General features: G+C 39.8%; 4 protein-coding genes across 51 annotated transcripts in view; 1 reads left to right on the plus strand and 3 right to left on the minus strand.

Moving 5' to 3' along the window:
* The window catches only part of camk2b1 (calcium/calmodulin-dependent protein kinase (CaM kinase) II beta 1), a 70,335-nt gene extending 64,065 nt beyond the window's left edge, over nucleotides 1–6,270 (plus strand). For all 47 annotated transcript variants that reach the window (XM_068720971.1, XM_068720972.1, XM_068720975.1 and 44 more), the window contains 2 exons: nucleotides 409–642; nucleotides 1,645–6,270. In XM_068720971.1, the coding sequence (XP_068577072.1) occupies nucleotides 409–641 (233 nt within the window). In that variant the 3' untranslated portion in view covers nucleotide 642; nucleotides 1,645–6,270. The remainder of the gene's footprint in view (nucleotides 1–408; nucleotides 643–1,644) is intronic.
* Nucleotides 6,271–6,466: 196 nt separating this feature from the next.
* On the minus strand, nucleotides 6,467–8,459 carry LOC137879979 (zinc-binding protein A33-like). Its single transcript, XM_068721025.1, has one exon. It carries the CDS (start codon nucleotides 8,413–8,415, stop codon nucleotides 6,958–6,960), a length of 1,458 nt encoding a protein of 485 aa, XP_068577126.1. The 5' UTR covers nucleotides 8,416–8,459; the 3' UTR covers nucleotides 6,467–6,957.
* Nucleotides 8,460–12,027: 3,568 nt separating this feature from the next.
* On the minus strand, nucleotides 12,028–13,826 carry LOC137879910 (nuclear factor 7, brain-like). Its single transcript, XM_068720893.1, has one exon. It carries the CDS (start codon nucleotides 13,652–13,654, stop codon nucleotides 12,227–12,229), a length of 1,428 nt encoding a protein of 475 aa, XP_068576994.1. The 5' UTR covers nucleotides 13,655–13,826; the 3' UTR covers nucleotides 12,028–12,226.
* Nucleotides 13,827–13,976: 150 nt separating this feature from the next.
* Nucleotides 13,977–17,794, minus strand: si:dkey-174n20.1 (uncharacterized protein LOC796174 homolog). Of its 2 annotated transcripts, XM_068720895.1 has the most exons (5): nucleotides 17,393–17,794; nucleotides 16,578–16,820; nucleotides 16,114–16,416; nucleotides 15,256–15,556; nucleotides 13,988–14,381 (listed from the first exon to the last, which is right to left on the minus strand). In XM_068720895.1, the coding sequence occupies exons 1-4, from the start codon at nucleotides 17,511–17,513 to the stop codon at nucleotides 15,297–15,299; spliced, it is 927 nt and encodes a 308-aa protein (XP_068576996.1). In that variant the 5' UTR covers nucleotides 17,514–17,794; the 3' UTR covers nucleotides 13,988–14,381; nucleotides 15,256–15,296. The 2 variants fall into 2 exon arrangements, with proteins under 2 accessions (XP_068576995.1, XP_068576996.1); XM_068720894.1 differs by having other exon boundaries at nucleotides 13,977–15,556.
* Nucleotides 17,795–17,824: the final 30 nt, after the last annotated feature.

Consider the following 17,824-nt stretch of genomic DNA (forward strand, 5'->3'; position numbering starts at 1 on the left):
ATGTTTTTTGATTTAGTTTTGTATTGTTTCTCTTTAGTTTTAGTGTAAACATACACATCTGGTTTGTCTGAATCACAAAATGAGACTCAAAAAGAGAAATGTGGACAAACTTCTCTCAGTTAGCCGCTGTACATCTCTCCATTTGCACTATTGTTGTTTTCAGGTGTCAGAAATAGACCACATCAGGAAATGCTTTCACAGGAAGCCAAGTCAAATGAAAACATGTAGAGAGTAGAGAATTCTAAACTATAGCTCGATTATGGAAAAACATAGACTCGCCAAAAATGGCTGAAGATATATTCCACAGCATCCACGGAGAGTGTGATGATTAGTGTCATGCATCACATTGCGTAGTTCGTGTCATCCTGCTCATTCTTTCTCCTGACATTATCCTTGTCATCTTTTCAGTTTTGGCTAAAAACAGCAAGCCCATCCACACCACCATCCTGAACCCTCACGTCCACCTGATCGGCGAGGACGCGGCCTGCATCGCCTACATCCGCCTGACTCAGTTTGTCGACAACCAGGGTCGGCCGCGGTCCAGCCAGTCGGAGGAAACGCGCGTCTGGCATCGCAGAGACAGCAAGTGGCAGAACATCCACTTCCACTGCTCAGGCGCACCAGCTGCGCCACTCCAGTGAGGTATGGACGACGGCACCGGGGCAGCTGGGAGAAAACTGACAGCAGAAGGTTTCCCTTTTTCGGAGCATTTTTGGACTATTTCGCATTTTTTTTTTCCCAAACTGCTTCTCCGGAAAGGAGATGCGGTTGCTGAATGAATCCGTGACCAGATTAATAGAGCGAAGGATGTCACTTAGCTGACAGTTAAAGATAATAAACCAGAGTAGAGATAGAGCAGTAGAAGGCCAGAACAATAGATTGAGAAGCATATTATTGAGCACATTGGCTGCTTTGCTTTTTTTTTTTGGGGGGGGGGGGGGGTACTGTGTGTGTGTGTGTTGATTCAGATGCTGTGTGTTTCCGCCATCCTTTAGTATACCAATAGTCTGAAGAAAGCATAGCAACTCTGCTTTACCCCTGAGGTATTCCTACCCAATTAATCATTCAAGTTACTTTTTGCATTTGGTCCTCAAGTACTGTGTGGAGTTTTTGTCAACTGCATTTATCTATTTATAGAATTTTTGACGGTAACAATAAGCCGATGCTGTCTGCCTGACAACACAGTAGGTAGAGGTAGAGGTAGCAGGTCGAGCGTGAGTCCTATCAGACTTTTTAAATATTCATTATTAACTTTATTATGGCACCGTAGCCAAATATAAAACCATTTCTGCGATATCTAAGCTTTTTTTTGTTTGTAGCAAAATACTTCTATGTCTTGCGATTGTGTTTTATTTTTACAAAAATAAAAAACAAAACGTGTTTAAATCGGCACGAGGAGAACGAAGGTTACGTTCGGTTGCATTATGATGCGTTCAGGCTCTGTTCAGTGAAAATGAGTATTGGCTCAGAGAGAGACTCGTATTTTCTTCAGCCGTTCTGAAAAACAAAGCCAACAAAACTTGATAGTCAGCGTTCACGTACGTGTTCAGAGTGTTATTCTGCCTCCACCTTCGCTCTGCCCACAAAAATACGTCATCACGTCTATATTTAATTTATTTGACACTGTTTTGTTTTTCTTCTCAGGGTTGAGCGCTATAACTTTGTCTGTCAGGAGTGCTCAGCTGGAGAGAGAGAGGAGGAAGAGGAGGAGGAGGATTGGTTTGGGGACAGGCCCTTCAACAACAGACCCTCCCACACTGGACGCTCGGCTCAACCCCCAGCATGCATCTCTTCTTTTACTACCACTGTCTGTCACCTGCCCCGCAACATCTTCTGACAACTCTCAAACAAACGGCTCGACGTCCTTCCTCTTCTTCCCTCCGGCACGCCGGGTGATTGGCGAGGGGGTTGGGGTTGTTTTCAGCACTCGGTGTGATTCCTTCTTCCTGTTCTCTCTTCCTCCCTTCCCCACAATTTTTGTGACACCAACCCTCTTGTCCTCCTGTGAATCCACACTTGTGTGACATAAACACTGCACTGGAAATACAGTATGTAAAGTTTTAAGTAAAATCTATTATCATTAATCTATTATTATTATTATTATCATTATTATTACACATTTGCAATTGTATATGTAATTTGTATTATTCAAAATTCTTGATGCCAGTGGTTTCTAGAGTTGAATGAAATCCTTTTTCTTTTGGTTTTATCTCTATCTTTTTAAGGAAGCATGTTTTTTTCCCATATTAACAGTGGCTGTTTTTTTATTGTGGCTATTAAGTGGATATGATATTGGCAGTTTTTGTAATTTGCTTCTTCTATGTGAGCTATAATACTGCGCCCGAACTCATGGTCAACGTGTTTGTTTGTTTTGGGGTTTTCTTTTCTTTTTCTTCTTTTGTCTTTTTTTTTTTTTTGTTGTTCTTTTTTTTTTGGAAGGGGTGTGTCTGATGGTGTCATGTGTGAATGTAGAGAGGAAGTCTTTATATGTGTGTGTGTGTGTGTGTGTGTGTGTGTGTGTGTGTGAGAGAGACTGGTGATGTAAGCCAGACACACACTGGTTCAAACATTATGACTCGGTACAGTTTCAGGAAGCTGCTGTGTTTTTTTCCGTCTTGCTGCAATGTAAAAGGGGTTAGCTGAGCTCAGTGTCTTCCTGCTTCAAAACGTGAACATTTCAAACATTCAAAGCAAATGGCTTTAGTTTTATCGTAAATTTACTTTTCCATCTTAGTGGTCGACGCTGTAATGGTAGAAGGCCATCGACAAGATCATAACACATCCCCTTTTTACACATTATCCCAAAATAAGTTGGTGTGTTGTTATATAAAGAAATTATTTGTATAGGAGGAAAGATCACAGCCAATATGAGAGAAAAGCTATTGTTTGATACTTTACTTTACTGGGGTATTTTGAGGGTGATTTAGGTTTAATTGAGCACATAGAAGCAGACATTAAGAAAATATTTCATACACGCAGGGCTATAAAGAAGAAGGACCTCTTAAAGGCAGAATCATATCTCGTAAATGAAGTGGAGAGGCAGGAAAGGCTGCACGGAAACAAGGACTGGACTAAACTATGAACTATGACCAGGGAAACATCAACAGGTTGAGCTGGACACTAAAACGTTGCAATAATATGAATCTGCTCAAAAACGAACAACAAATTCGATAACGTTGTGTTGTTTAAAAACGCAAATCACAGCTGATTATGAATTTACCAAAAATACACCTTTTCAAATGTAAAAAATCGAAACATTTTGTTTAGATGTTGTATTGTGTCGCCTCAAAACTTTTAAATACCCCATAAAACGGATTAAAAAAAAACATGTTTTGTCTTATTATACCAACTTCTGATAGAATGAGAACAATTTCTTGTTATGAAATATTTTAATGAGAGAAATATGTCACACCGTAACATCGAAGGTTTACAATATTTTTACATGACAAGAAACTGAGCGGTATGTTTTGCTCACAGCAGCAGTGACATGCCTTTTCTCACACAATGATTTTGATTTTTCTTTACTTGTTCTGCAGCTAGTGGTGTTTTAAAATCGGGGATTCATTTTCATTACTCATATCAGTAATAAAGAATCAAGGGCGTGTATGCTTGAAGCCTCTACAAGTGTGAGGAGTTGTCCGCCGTACCTTCATGAACGTCCGCAGATAGTGAGGTTTGTGTCAGACGTCTGTGTTCTGGTTCCTCATTTCAGGGCGATTCTTTGCCACAGGTTGTGTGTGTGTGTGTGTGTGTGTGTGTGTGTGTGTGTGTGTCTGTCTGCAGGCTTGTAGAGTACATCCATTGCTCTCAGTCTGGAGGGGAAATATTGGCGCTGTGTAAAAGATGTAAGGAGAAGGCTTTATTTCGGAGGACACATCAGTCCCCTGCCTTCAGTCCAGGGCTTTTTTTTTTTTTTAATTATTATGATTTGATCTGTTTTTTTCTTTTCTTGTATTATGTTTTTCATGTATTATCAATGTTTTATGATATTAAGTGCTTGTGCCAGGGGTGGCAAGATTAATCCGATGGACTTTGCAGCACTGAAAGTTGTTTTTTTAGGGGGTTTGACTTGCGATCAGCTCCTCTGTACTTTGCTCGTCCACCATTGGCTGCCTTCACATTTGTCTCGCCCCTATTGGTCAGACCAAGATATTAAAGAGACCAGGCAGTCGGTTTGATGAATAGTCCTCAGGTTTCTATTTATTTTGAATATTTATTTATTTATTTTAGTGGATAATTTTATTGTGCTTTCTTTTTTTTGTTTTCCTATTATACAACTCGTGCACTTGTGCAAGTAGTACTGTCTGATGTTGAAAGGGAGTGTACTCCATGTACGTTTTTTAAAAGGATAGTACACCCAATTTGCATCCTGCATGTCTTTCTCTGAAACACATGCACTTTCATTTACATTTGTTTTGTGCTATTTTTCTTCTGCAACTTTAGATTGGGGTTGTTTTTGACATCATGTTCATGGTGTAGATCGCTCTCTTCCACTAAGGTCATTACCACTTTGCCAGAGTGGGACATCTATCACTTTTAATCTCATATAATTCTGGATTGTATTTTGAGTGAACTGATGCTCCAAACGCTTCGTCTTTACGCTTTTTTTTTTTTTTTTTTTTTAAGGTGATGAAGCTTTTTTCAAATGAACCACTGAGACGTTGTATTGTACTCGTGTCTCATCCAGTAACAGTGTTAACGCCTAGTTGACCGTCTTCTAACACTAAAAGGTCAAAGGCTACCTGAAGGCGTTCATGTGGGATCGTGCTGGTCAGACATAACCCCCCCCCCCCCCCAAAAAAAAAAGATATAGCAGCATGTACAGCCCAAAGGTGTTGTTCTTCTGTTCTTCTTGGTGTGTTCCAAGCCTTGAAAGTATTGAAATACAATAGGATTCACATGTTTAAAATGAGGGAGGACACAGTGTTACACACCTGCAACTAACTAGCAGCAGCGTAGCTGGCATTTGCTTTGCATGACAGTCAACTGGACACTTGTTTTTTGGTGTTTTCCTTTTTTTTGGTTTCTCATTTTCTACTGAATGCTGTTATACTCAACCTTTCTCTGTCTATTCTCTCAGCTTTTTAAGTGCATATAAATAATTTTAGTCTGATGATACAAAGAAGATGATCAGGATGATGATGTTAGTGACTGTGGCGCTATGAGGATGTTGACAGTGTTGATGATGATGAAGATGACCTCATGCTTTTCTATGGGGCTCCGTGTTGTCAGTGCAGAACATCTGCCTCACGTAGCTGAGAGAACACGAGGAGCGCTCGTTGACCATCAGCACCAAGAGTGACTGCTTGCTTCACTTAGCCTGCATGTCACTTTGAGGAACAGCACTCGAGTCCAACTGACCGATTAGAGGCAGCTCAGAGAGAGGAGGAGCTCCAGCAGGGGGCGCAGTCACACAAAGTAAAGCACAAACGCACACAGACGGACGGCACATTGATGCTTCCGATGCAGCTGCACAACAAGTTGACTTTAGTGTCAAATCTGACAGACGATGCAGTCAGAGACAACAGCAGTTCATCAGGGTAGAAGAAGAGAAAGCTTCCGGTGTAATTATTGATGAGGGCTGCACAATTATGACCAGAACGACCGTCCTGATTACAGTTTGACTTCATGACGGTGATACACGATTGTTGTCCTCGGTGATTTTTTTGGGGAACAAAATCATTCTCCTTCATTCATCTTGTATCACAAACTGTTTCCAGACACGTTTTACATTCGTCACTAAACAAAATGTGCCAACGCCTCTGATAAATCCTGATTGTGAATGAATGATCAAAGCTGACATGATGATAGAAGATGATTCATTGTGCAGCCCTACATATAAAGTACAATAACAGTCCTTCTCTGGTGTCTTGAGGTCACTGAGAGCTCTGCTGCCTTCCCCTCAGCTGTTTAGTCAGATGAAGCATTACTGAGATCAACTGGAGCCACTGTGTTCACTCTGAACCTCCGCCATCTTCTTTCTCCAGACAGTGACTAAGTTGCACTGACAACACTGAGTTGTCTTCTCTTAGTCTTTCTCCCGTTCCCTCTGTTTCCGACCTTATTCAGTCATTTCTCTGCAGTTGGCTCTTTCTAGTTTCCCTTTGTCTCTTTTTGTCTCTTTGGGTTTCTTCTGTATAATAATATTAATCCTCTAGTTCTCCGATTCTTCGGATTATTGCTCTGTTCTCTTACGTGCTACACGTGTTTCTATGACTTCAAGAAAATGTGTTACGGTGTTATCAATAAAATGATCATTGAAATAGAAAAGTGAATCAGTTTCTGTGTTCGCAAACACATCAAACTGCAGCACAGCTTTGTATTGTTAAGTCACTCATTCATGTTTTTGACCACAATATTTGCTGACCAGGTAGAAAACATGCAATTTACTCATCCATAATGTTACTAATATAAACAATGATTAGATGTTAAAATTATTTATAGAGAAAACAATACACATATCTGCTCAAATTTGAAGATTTGTTTTTTATTATTTGGCATTTTTCGCAATTTTTCTCAAATGGGAAATAACAGGTTAATTATGACATCAACATTCACTGTTTGGTCCATTCTGCAAATTAAAATATAACAATTCGTTAATATGAATTATTTACAAATCTAAAGATTTTATATAAAAAGAAAGATATTTACTGAATTTGACAATTGAAAGATGAATTATTCTAAAATGCAAAAAATAAATAAGGTAAGAAGATAAAATTAAAGACTATTTGAAATTAAATTATGAAAAAGTAAACTTAAGGTTGTTGCTCATCCTTAAAATTAAAAACAAATCTGTAGATCACATTAAATCTACTGGTCCCAGTTCTTTCAGCATATTTACATCACAAATATGTTATTTACTCAAATCTTATGTTTCACTGATCTCTACATTTTCTTGTACTAACTGGAATAGTCTGTTAACAAAAATAACACCACCATTATAAAAATCCTGATAAATCACTGAGACCTCACCACCCTCCCTGAACACCACAGAGAAATATCAGAGTGACACATTTTGATATCAGCAGTTTTAGCATCACCAGCTTCTTCAATATTGAACCATGGGAAGAGTTTCTCAGTGAAAGTGTCTCTGTGAGTGTAGATGTGAGTCATGTCTTCAGGGTGGTAAAAGGACACGTCCCCCCTGTCATAGTCCAGCTGGACTCTGATCCTCTGGAGACTCTTCTTCACTCTGACAGTCTGACCAGCTCCATTAGAGTATTTTCCACTACAATAACGTAAACACCAGATTCCATATTTTGGTGAAACATGCATCTCTCCCTTCCTGTCAACTGACTCTTTAACCAAACCTACAGTCCACTCAGGATGGTCTCCCACCTCCACCTCCCAGCTGTGTTTCCCTGAGCTGAAGCCCTCAGAGCCCAGAACAATGACAAACTTAGTGTTTCTCTCTGGATTGTCAGGAAGCTTCTGGTTTGTGTCTCCACGTCTCACACTGGTCAGATCATCAGACAGATAGAGCCAGCGGTTTGCAGTGTTTGGGTCCAGAATGACAGGACTGAAGTGGACCTTGTCCTTCATCTTCTCCCAGACTCTGAAGGACAGGTTGCCCAGGTGTTTGGCCACATCTATCAGCGCTCCTGAGACCAGCTGTGGATCTGACAGTGAGCTCTGGACTCTGGCTCTGGTCTGAGTGGGTTTATAACTGCTGAGGAATGACACGTTGTGTTTCTGCAGGTCTTCTTCAACAGCAGAGATGCTGTCTGACAGAGAGGAGATCTGCTCCTGAATCATCTTCATCTCTCTGCTGATGGTCTTCCCCTTCTGCTCCTCTTCCTCCCTCAGAGCTGCCAGTCTGGACTCCTCTTCCTCTTTCAGGAACTGGTGGAGCTTGTTGAACTCTGCTCTGATCTGCCTCTCTGTGGACAACAGCTGCTTCTTGGAGTGTTCAATCATTTCATTGTATGTTTCCTCCACTTGTTTGTGTTTGTCCCTCTTGTCCTGCAGAGACTCTAAGTCAGATCTCAGCTGGTCCTTCAGGTCACTGACTGCTTGTTCTATAGGAACCACCTTGTGAGTCTGGTGGAGAGAAAACTCACAGACAGGACACACAACTCTCTCTTCATCCTTACAGAACAGTTTAGTCTCTTCTCCATGTTTACTACACACCACCTCCACCTTCTTCTCTCCTTTTTTTGTCTCAGATGATCCAGTTTTCTGTCTCTCAGCAAGTGAGTTAACCAGTTCCTTCAATGCAAAATTTTGCCGAGGACTATCGTTTGAGGATTTTCTTTTACAAATGGGACAGTTTTTGTTTTCAGCTTGTTTCCAGAATAGTTGCAGGCAGCTTGAACAGAAGCTGTGGTTGCAGCTCAGAGACACAGGATCTCTGAACGTCTCTGAACAAAGATGGCAGTTCAGGAAACCTTCAAAAAGAGCAGTTTTCTCAGCCATTTGCTCTGATATGTGAATATCTTTGAACAGCAAGACTCACCAAATCTGTGTCTCTTTAAATTACAGATTACAATCCTTCTGATTTAATGTTTATAGTAGAGATACTTCACCCTGTAATGGCGTCTCTCAGCTCCGTTCAGCAAAGTAGAAATCAGCTTTAAGTTTCACTTTCTATTCTGACATTTCATTTCATTACCAGCAGATGGTGATGTTTTGTTGATTATCAGATTTTACAGTGTAAAATTAAATGAAAATGTATTTTTCCAAGACAGTGAGAAATACTGTAAAGTCTTTTATTTCTGCAAAACATTTTTTTTAAATACACAAGCACATGAAATAACAGGAAATATTTACATATGCATATGAAAAATAAAACTTAAATAATCGGATACAAATGTCTAACTTTTTAGCATTTAGTTCACTGGAATAACCAAAATCAAAGTTTTATTGTACTATATCATATTGAAGCAAAAGATCTGTAAATAAATACAATATTGTGATAAAGGAGGAAGATTTTCAACATTGACCACAATGACCTGATACAACCACACAAACTGTTCTACAGAGAGAGCTCAGTGTAAACAGAGAGGACATGTCTCTAGTTTCAGACTATGAACAGCACAACACTAATTATATAATTTCAAATGAAATGTATTTAATGTAAATGAATAGGTTTGCAATAAATATATAGAAATGTAAACAAACAATACATGTATTGATACAGCATTTATTTAAAAACTGTTTACAAAGTCCTCCATTTGAAACAAGAAGTTGGGCTGTAAGTTAATTAACAATTACTTTCATTATTATTTCCTTCTTCTAAAATATCAGAAAACAATGATATTCAGTTTCTCAGAGCGAAAGGTGACGTCTTCAAATGTCTTGTTTTGTCTCACCAACAGTCCAAACCCCCCAAATATTCAATGAACATTGATATAAAACAGAGAAAAGCATTAAATCCTCTCACAGAAGAAAGAGCAACAACTGGTGTTCTCGACCTTTCTCTGTCTATTCTCTCAGCTTTTTAAGTGCATATAAATAATTTTAGTCTCAAGATGATACAAAGAAGATAATCAGGATGATGTTCGGGCTGTGGCGCTATGAGGATGTTGACAGTGATGATGATGATGATGATGATGATGATGATGATGAAGATGACCTCATGCTTTTCTATGGGGCTCCGTGTTGTCAGTGCAGAACATCTGCCTCACGTAGCTGAGAGAACACGAGGAGCGCTCGTTGACCATCAGCACCAAGAGTGACTGCTTGCTTCACTTAGCCTGCATGTCACTTTGAGGAACAGCACTCGAGTCCAACTGACCGATTAGAGGCAGCTCAGAGAGAGGAGGAGCTCCAGCAGGGGGCGCAGTCACACAAAGTAAAGCACAAACGCACACAGACGGACGGCACATTGATGCTTCCGATGCAGCTGCACAACAAGTTGACTTTAGTGTCAAATCTGACAGACGATGCAGTCAGAGACAACAGCAGTTCATCAGGGTAGAAGAAGAGAAAGCTTCCGGTGTAATTATTGATGAGGGCTGCACAATTATGACCAGAACGACCGTCCTGATTACAGTTTGACTTCATGACGGTGATACACGATTGTTGTCCTCGGTGATTTTTTTGGGGAACAAAATCATTCTCCTTCATTCATCTTGTATCACAAACTGTTTCCAGACACGTTTTACATTCGTCACTAAACAAAATGTGCCAACGCCTCTGATAAATCCTGATTGTGAATGAATGATCAAAGCTGACATGATGATAGAAGATGATTCATTGTGCAGCCCTACATATAAAGTACAATAACAGTCCTTCTCTGGTGTCTTGAGGTCACTGAGAGCTCTGCTGCCTTCCCCTCAGCTGTTTAGTCAGATGAAGCATTACTGAGATCAACTGGAGCCACTGTGTTCACTCTGAACCTCCGCCATCTTCTTTCTCCAGACAGTGACTAAGTTGCACTGACAACACTGAGTTGTCTTCTCTTAGTCTTTCTCCCGTTCCCTCTGTTTCCGACCTTATTCAGTCATTTCTCTGCAGTTGGCTCTTTCTAGTTTCCCTTTGTCTCTTTTTGTCTCTTTGGGTTTCTTCTGTATAATAATATTAATCCTCTAGTTCTCCGATTCTTCGGATTATTGCTCTGTTCTCTTACGTGCTACACGTGTTTCTATGACTTCAAGAAAATGTGTTACGGTGTTATCAATAAAATGATCATTGAAATAGAAAAGTGAATCAGTTTCTGTGTTTGCAAACACATCAAACTGCAGCTGATCAGGTAGAAAACATGCAAATTCATTAATAACCCATATTGTTGCTAATACGACCAATCATTAAAATAATTTATCTAGAAAACAATCTACACATCTGCTAAAATTCTAGGATTTGCTGTTTTTTATTTGGCATTTTTCACACTTTTCTGATATTTAATGACTAAAAACATTAACAGATTAATTGATAATAAAAACAGCTTTTAGTAGCAGCACTAATACACTCTTAAAAGTCAATGTCAAATTTTAATAAAATTTTGAGCTTTTCTAATTTGGACTCAACATTGAAGAAATATACATTATCAAGCAATTTCTGCAGAATTTTCTACATTTAAAGAAACAAAAATGAGGAAAGAGACCAAGTTTAATCATATAGATAAAACAGATAAAATATATCAACAGTCACATATAGTAAATAAAAGGTTAATTCTTGTATCAGCATTCACTGTTTGGTCCATTCTGAACAATACAAATATTTTATTAAAAGGAATTATTTATTAATCTGAAATATTTTATATGAATGTATTTTGGGAAAGTTATTTACTGAAACAAAGATTTCAATATTAAAAGATGAATATAAACATTTAAACAAAAACAATTATAAAAAAAATAAACAATGGAAAATAATAAAATTAAAGACTATTTGAAAATAAATTTAAAAGAAGAATTTTAAACTTGTTGCTCATTTTTTGAAATGAAAACAAATGTAGATAAACTTGAAAATAAAATGATCACATGAAATCTACTGGTCCCACTTCATTCACCATATTTACATCAAACGTTATTTATTCAAATGTTATGTTTCTATAACTCTACATTTTCTTCATGTACTATCAAATTAAAGACCTAACTGGAATTGTATATTATTAACAAAGAAACACATATAAAATTCCTGATGAATCACTGAGACCTCACCACCCTCCCTAAACATCACAGACAAATATCAGTTTGACACGTTTTGATATCAGCAGTTTTAGCATCACCAGACATTCCAAACTGAAATATGGGAAGAGTTTCTCAGTGAAAGTGTCTCTGTAAGTGTAGATGTGAGTCATGTCTTCAGGGTGGTAGAAGGACACGTCCCCCCCTGTCATAGTCCAGTTGGATTATTCTGCATCATCAGCACTAAACTCTTTTGTTTGCAAATAAAACAACTGAAGGAACCGAACCATTTATTCATGAAAGTAACCAGTTTACTATAAAACACAATGAAGTAATCATTTAATGTCAAAGATAAACAAGGTAAGATGAGGCTTCATGTGATCACGTGATTTAAAATTATAGCCTTTTTAATGTAAACTTAAAGTTGTTGCTAATTGGAGAAAAAAGTAGATATACAACAACCGATGAATGTGTTCTTTAATGTTATTTGATGAAAGAGATCAAATCTTATTTCTTCATTAACTTTGATCTCTACATTTATGCATCATGTACTTTCAAATTACAGGATTCTCACCTCAATAGTCTGTAATTAACAAAAAAAATACTTCCATTATAAAAATCCTGACGAATCACTGAGACCTCACCACCCTCCCTGAACATCACAGAGAAATATCAGTTTGACACATTTTGATATCAGCAGTTTGAGCATCACCAGACTTTCCAATACTGAAATATGGGAAGAGTTTCTCAGTGAAAGTGTCTCTGTAAGTGTAGATGTGAGTCATGTCTTCAGGGTCGTAGAAGGACACAACCCCCCTGTCATAGTCCAGCTGGACTCTGATCCTCTGGAGATTCTTCTTCACTCTGACAGTCTGACGAGATCCATCAGTGTATTCTCCACTACGATGAAGTAAACACCAGAATCCATATTTTGGTGAAACAAATCTCTTTCCCTTCCTGTCAACTGACTCTTTAGCCAAACCTACATTCCAGTCAGGATGGTCTCCCACCTCCACCTCCCAGCTGTGTTTCCCTGAGCTGAAGCCCTCAGAGCCCAGAATATTGACATAATAAGTGTTTCTCTCTGGATTGTCAGGAAGCTTCTGGTTTGTGTCTCCATATCTCACACTGGTCAGATCATCAGACAGATAGAGCCAGCGGTTTGCAGTGTTTGGGTCCAGAATGACAGGACTGAAGTGGACCTTGTCCTTCATCTTCTCCCAGACTCTGAAGGACAGGTTGCCCAGGTGTTTGGCCACATCTATCAGTGCTCCTGAGACCACCTGTGGATCTGACAGTGAGCTCTGGACTCTGGCTCTGGTCTGAGTGGGTTTATAACTGCTGAGGAATGACACGTTGTGTTTCTGCAGGTCTTCTTCAACAGCAGAGATGCTGTCTGACAGAGAGGAGATCTGCTCCTGAATCATCTTCATCTCTCTGCTGATGGTCTTCCCCTTCTGCTCCTCTTCCTCCCTCAGAGCTGCCAGTCTGGACTCCTCTTCCTCTTTCAGGAACTGGTGGAGCTTGTTGAACTCTGCTCTGATCTGCCTCTCTGTGGACAACAGCTGCTTCTTGGAGTGTTGAATCATTTCATTGTATGTTTCCTCCACTTCTTCATATTCGTCCCTCTTGTCCTGCAGAGACTCTAAGTCAGATCTCAGCTGGTCCTTCAGGTCACTGACTGCTTGTTCTATAGGAACCACCTTGTGAGTCTGGTGGAGAGAAAACTCACAGACAGGACACACAGCTTTCTGCTCGTCCTCACAGAACCAATAAGGAACTTCTGGATGGTTTTCACACACGACCTCCTCTTTCTCCTTTTCTTGTTCCGTCTCAGGTGAACCATTATTCTGTCTCTCAGCAAACGAGTCAGCCAGTCCCTTCAGTGTTAAGTTCACTGCTGGTTCATCCGTTGAGGACTTTGTTTTACAAATGGGACAGTTTTTGTTTTCAGCTTGTTTCCAGAATTGTTGCAGGCAGCTTGAACAGAAGCTGTGGTTGCAGCTCAGAGACACAGGATCTCTGAACGTCTCTGAACAAACATGGCAGTTCAGGAAACTTTCAAGAAGAGCTATTTTCTCAGCCATTTGCTCTGATATGTGAATATCTTTGAACAGCAAGACTCGCCAAATCTGTGTCTTTTTAAATTACAGATTACAATCCTTCTGATTTCATGTTTATAGTAGAGATACTCCACCCTGTAATGGCGTCTCTCAGCTCCGTTCAGCAACGTAGAAATCAGCTTTCACTTTCTATTCTGACATTTCATTTCATTACCAGCAGGTGGTGATGTTTTGTTGAGTATCAGATTTTACAGCAATTTTCCACAAGTGCCTGAGAATTGCTACTTGGAGAATTTTTTTTTTTTATTTTGAAGTGAAAAAAATAAACAAATTAAACATTTCCTGACTTAAATACTTTAAAACGCAACATTTCATAAATTAGTTTAACATGTTTTAGGAAATAATCAGCACATACAATCATGTGTTATTCAACCAATGTGTTTGAAAGATGAAATCATGATTGTAATAAAATGACAAAGTCCTTTTCCAAAACAGTGAAAAATACTGTCAAGTAAGTCTTTTATTACGGCTCAGATGTAGTGCGCATCAGATTTTACAATAGGGCTTCAACTTATGATTATTTTCATTGTCGATAATTTTCTAGATTAATCAGTTACTTGTTTGGTCTACAAAATGGTGAAAAATGTCTTTCTCTTTTTTCCTCTTCTTGGTGTCTAGTGTGTGTGAGAAGACGGATGGAACCAGTCAGGGGACAACGGGTCATCAGACAACGGGTCATCAGATTTGACGCCTACAATGATAGAACAGAGGGAAAAAAAATGTGTGGTATTATTTCTGCACACTGGTTAAACCCTCTCTCGCTTCATACGACTGCCGATAAGTCTTCTATTACAACCTCAATTTCCCCCAAAAGTTGGGCTGCTGTGTAAAACGTAAATGAAAAAATCAAACCGAGTCATAGCTTAGCTACCTTTAGCGAACAGTTAGTGTGACTCATCGAGGCCACTGGAGTTGGTCGCCTCGCACGTTTAGTGGCACAAATCTTCATTTTTTTCATTTCAGGGTTTGGTTTCTCGGGGGCGTTCCCCTAAAGGCTTCTCTACATGTCTCAAATTATAGATGTTATTTGCCCCAAGTTGAGCAGGATCATAATCAAATACAGAGACGATAGGAATAAATAAATATAAATCAAATACAACTACAACAGCATGGTTATGTCAAATTAACTTAAAGCTATCACGTAAAGAATACAAATTTAGAGCTTGCTCGTCTTTAACAAGTTTCAGTGACTAAAGAGTTTTATTTCATTCTTCCAATGGATCAAACTGGCTTTAGTCTTAAAGTATCTGCATTCATGGAAACGCCAGAGCAGTGTGGACGCTAGGCATCACGTAGCAAAAGTTATCCGTTTTGAAATGAAAACGTAGTATTGTGGATGTAGCCTTGTTCAGCATCAACGCCGTTCCAAAGTGCTTCAACATGAAATCTTCATTCTAATTAAAGGACAATGTGCTCTCCAAAGACAGAAATCATTGTAAAGTCTTTTACTTGTGAAAAACATTTCCTCTTAAATTACACAAACACATAAAACAAAATCTTTACATCTGAATTGTACACAACAAAAATGTGAATGAAAAACACAAATGGAAAAAATAGTACATGACCTTAAACAAATCTAAGAATGAGCTTCCCCCAGTTTCCACCATCAGGCCAGCTTCACCAGTCTCTCACTGGCCTCCCAGAGTTTTTTTGCCACACCAGCGTCTCTTGCGAAAGGACGCAGAGTAGCTGGTCGGCAGTCGACGAAGTAGCCCCCGTTGTGTTTGGCCGCTTCATCTGACACGACGCAGTAGACGACGGTCTGAGCCCCGATCTCACACGGCACGAAAAACATCCACATGATCACCTGCATCAGCATGCGGAACAGGATGGAGTAGTGGCACGTCCAGCCGCTTTGGACAAAACCTGGAGCAACACACGGAAGCAGAGCTATAAAGAATATGGTGTCAGGAAACACACACACTGCATGTTCAGGTTTGGCAATATGATTCAAATCCTCTAGTTCGGCACGAGTCATTTTACATCTCGATTTAAGTTTATCTATCTTAAATGATCAGATGCAAATGTCCGCTTGTGGCTAATCTAGTAACTGACAAGGTACTATACAACAATAATGCGAAAGGCTGGTAAATATATACGATATCGTCATAAAGAAGCACTGCTCAATGATCACTATCGACCACAATGGCCTGATGCAACCACACACACTGCTACCTCAGTGTAAACAGAACAGAAACGCTGTACATAGACCAACCCTAAGTACTTAAATTCAAATAAAAACTGTTGATTGTCAAGAAATACATTTACAGTAAAGATATCAATAGACAGTAAATTGTTTATCTTATCTTAAAACAGACCTCCATTCGAAACAAGAAGCAGGGCTTTAACTCATTTCTAAATATGAACTTGTTTCCTCCAGAAAATGTCAGAAAATAGAAGGAATACAAAGCGGCCCCTCTTACCAGGGTGCACAGCATAGGAGGTCACTCCTTTGCCTTCAGCGACGCGGGCCACTTCCTGACTGAAGTAGATGTTAGCCAGCTTGCTGCGGCAGTAGGTGAAGAAGGGCAGCAGGTTGTAGTTGAGGTCCTGGAAGTCCAGCTTCTGGTATTTGTAGCTGGAGCACGTGAGGGTGACCACGCGGCTGGGGCCACAGTCCTTCAGGCGCGGCAGGAGCAGATTGGTTAGGAGGAAGTGACCCAAGTGGTTGACGCCAAAACACATGCTGAAGTCGTCGTCCGTCCAGGCGAGGACGCCGGGCATGCCTGAGGAAGCGGCGCATTGAAGGTGAGGAAAGAGGTCAAAACAAGGAGGTGGAGGAAGCAGAGACGTATACAGAACACTCTATGCTGAGATCCCTGACAGGGAAAAACGTAACATAATCTTTGAATGCAATGTTCGCTGGTTAACTCCTTTTCCGCCTCACCTGCATTATTGATCAGGATGTCAAGCCTCTTCTCTCTCTGGAGGAAGTCCTTGCAGAATTCCCTCACAGAGCGCAGGTTGGCGAGATCCAGCTCCATGTGAAGGACGTTGAGGCTGTGACTCTTGAACTTGATCTCCCTCACTGCCTTCTCAGCCTTGTCGGGGTTTCTGCAAGCGATGATGACGCGGGCGCCTCTCCTTGCCAAGGCGATGGCTGACTCCTTGCCAATGCCAGAATTCCCACCTGCAAAGAGCAAATAGACCAAAAATGCTGAATTCATCACGCGTCGGGTAAGTGCTGATGGGAGGGTTGTGACTTGAAGATGTTTTGGTGTCAGTGGTACTCAGATTTTTACTTAAAGTAGTTATACCACAGTGTGAAATCCCTCATACAACTAAAGGTCCTAGTAAAGGTAAAAGTACAAGCATCAAAATATACTGAAAGTACTTATTATTATGCAGAATGGCCCATTTCAGAAAATGATATGTATTAATACTGTTGAATTACAATTATTGATGAATGAATGTCTCCATCACTTTCATGGTTCAGCTGGTAAAGTTCCCCCTTATCTTATAAAAATCCGTTATGTGTTATTTGTTGACTATATTTTGTATGATTAATATGAATCTGCAAACTAATTTGTCACTCAAGTTCTTAATAAGCAAATGCAATGGAGTCAAAAGTACAACATTATTCTCCTAAGTGTAAGTATGAAGTAGAAGACAATGGAAATACTCAAGTACCTTGAGTACAGTACTTGAGTAAATGTAGTTAGATATTGAATTTGCAGCAATAAGCGAGACATGTTTATTTACCTGTGATAAGAACTGTTTTGCCATCAAGTCTTTTCACATCGGTGCAATACCTCCTCTTTTTCATCCATTTCAAAATGAAAAAGGCAACTAAAGACGCGATGATTGTGTAGAGAAAGTACATTTTATCTTTAAATATAAGCAACAACAGTACTGATGCTGCTGCTGCCTATATGAGAGCCTGGTGCTAACGTCAGCTAGCTGGTTAGCTTGCTAGTTGACTAAGAAATACGTCATTTTTCTGACCGCCCCCTACTCTTCCTCCATTCTGGTTCTGGTCGCGGTTAACGTGGCAGAGATGATCCAGGACGAATTTAAAAACAACAAAAGACAGTTTTATTCAATTGGATGACTCCCCTCTCCTCCTCCGATTCATTCTGAGACACTGCAGAGAGATGTGGACAGACAGACACGAACTGCACATGCGCCAAATGC

The sequence above is a fragment of the Cebidichthys violaceus genome, unplaced genomic scaffold (assembly GCF_023349555.1).
Source record: "Cebidichthys violaceus isolate CVI_PGR_0920_01 unplaced genomic scaffold, fCebVio1.0.p SCAF_26, whole genome shotgun sequence".
NCBI lineage: Eukaryota > Metazoa > Chordata > Actinopteri > Perciformes > Stichaeidae > Cebidichthys > Cebidichthys violaceus.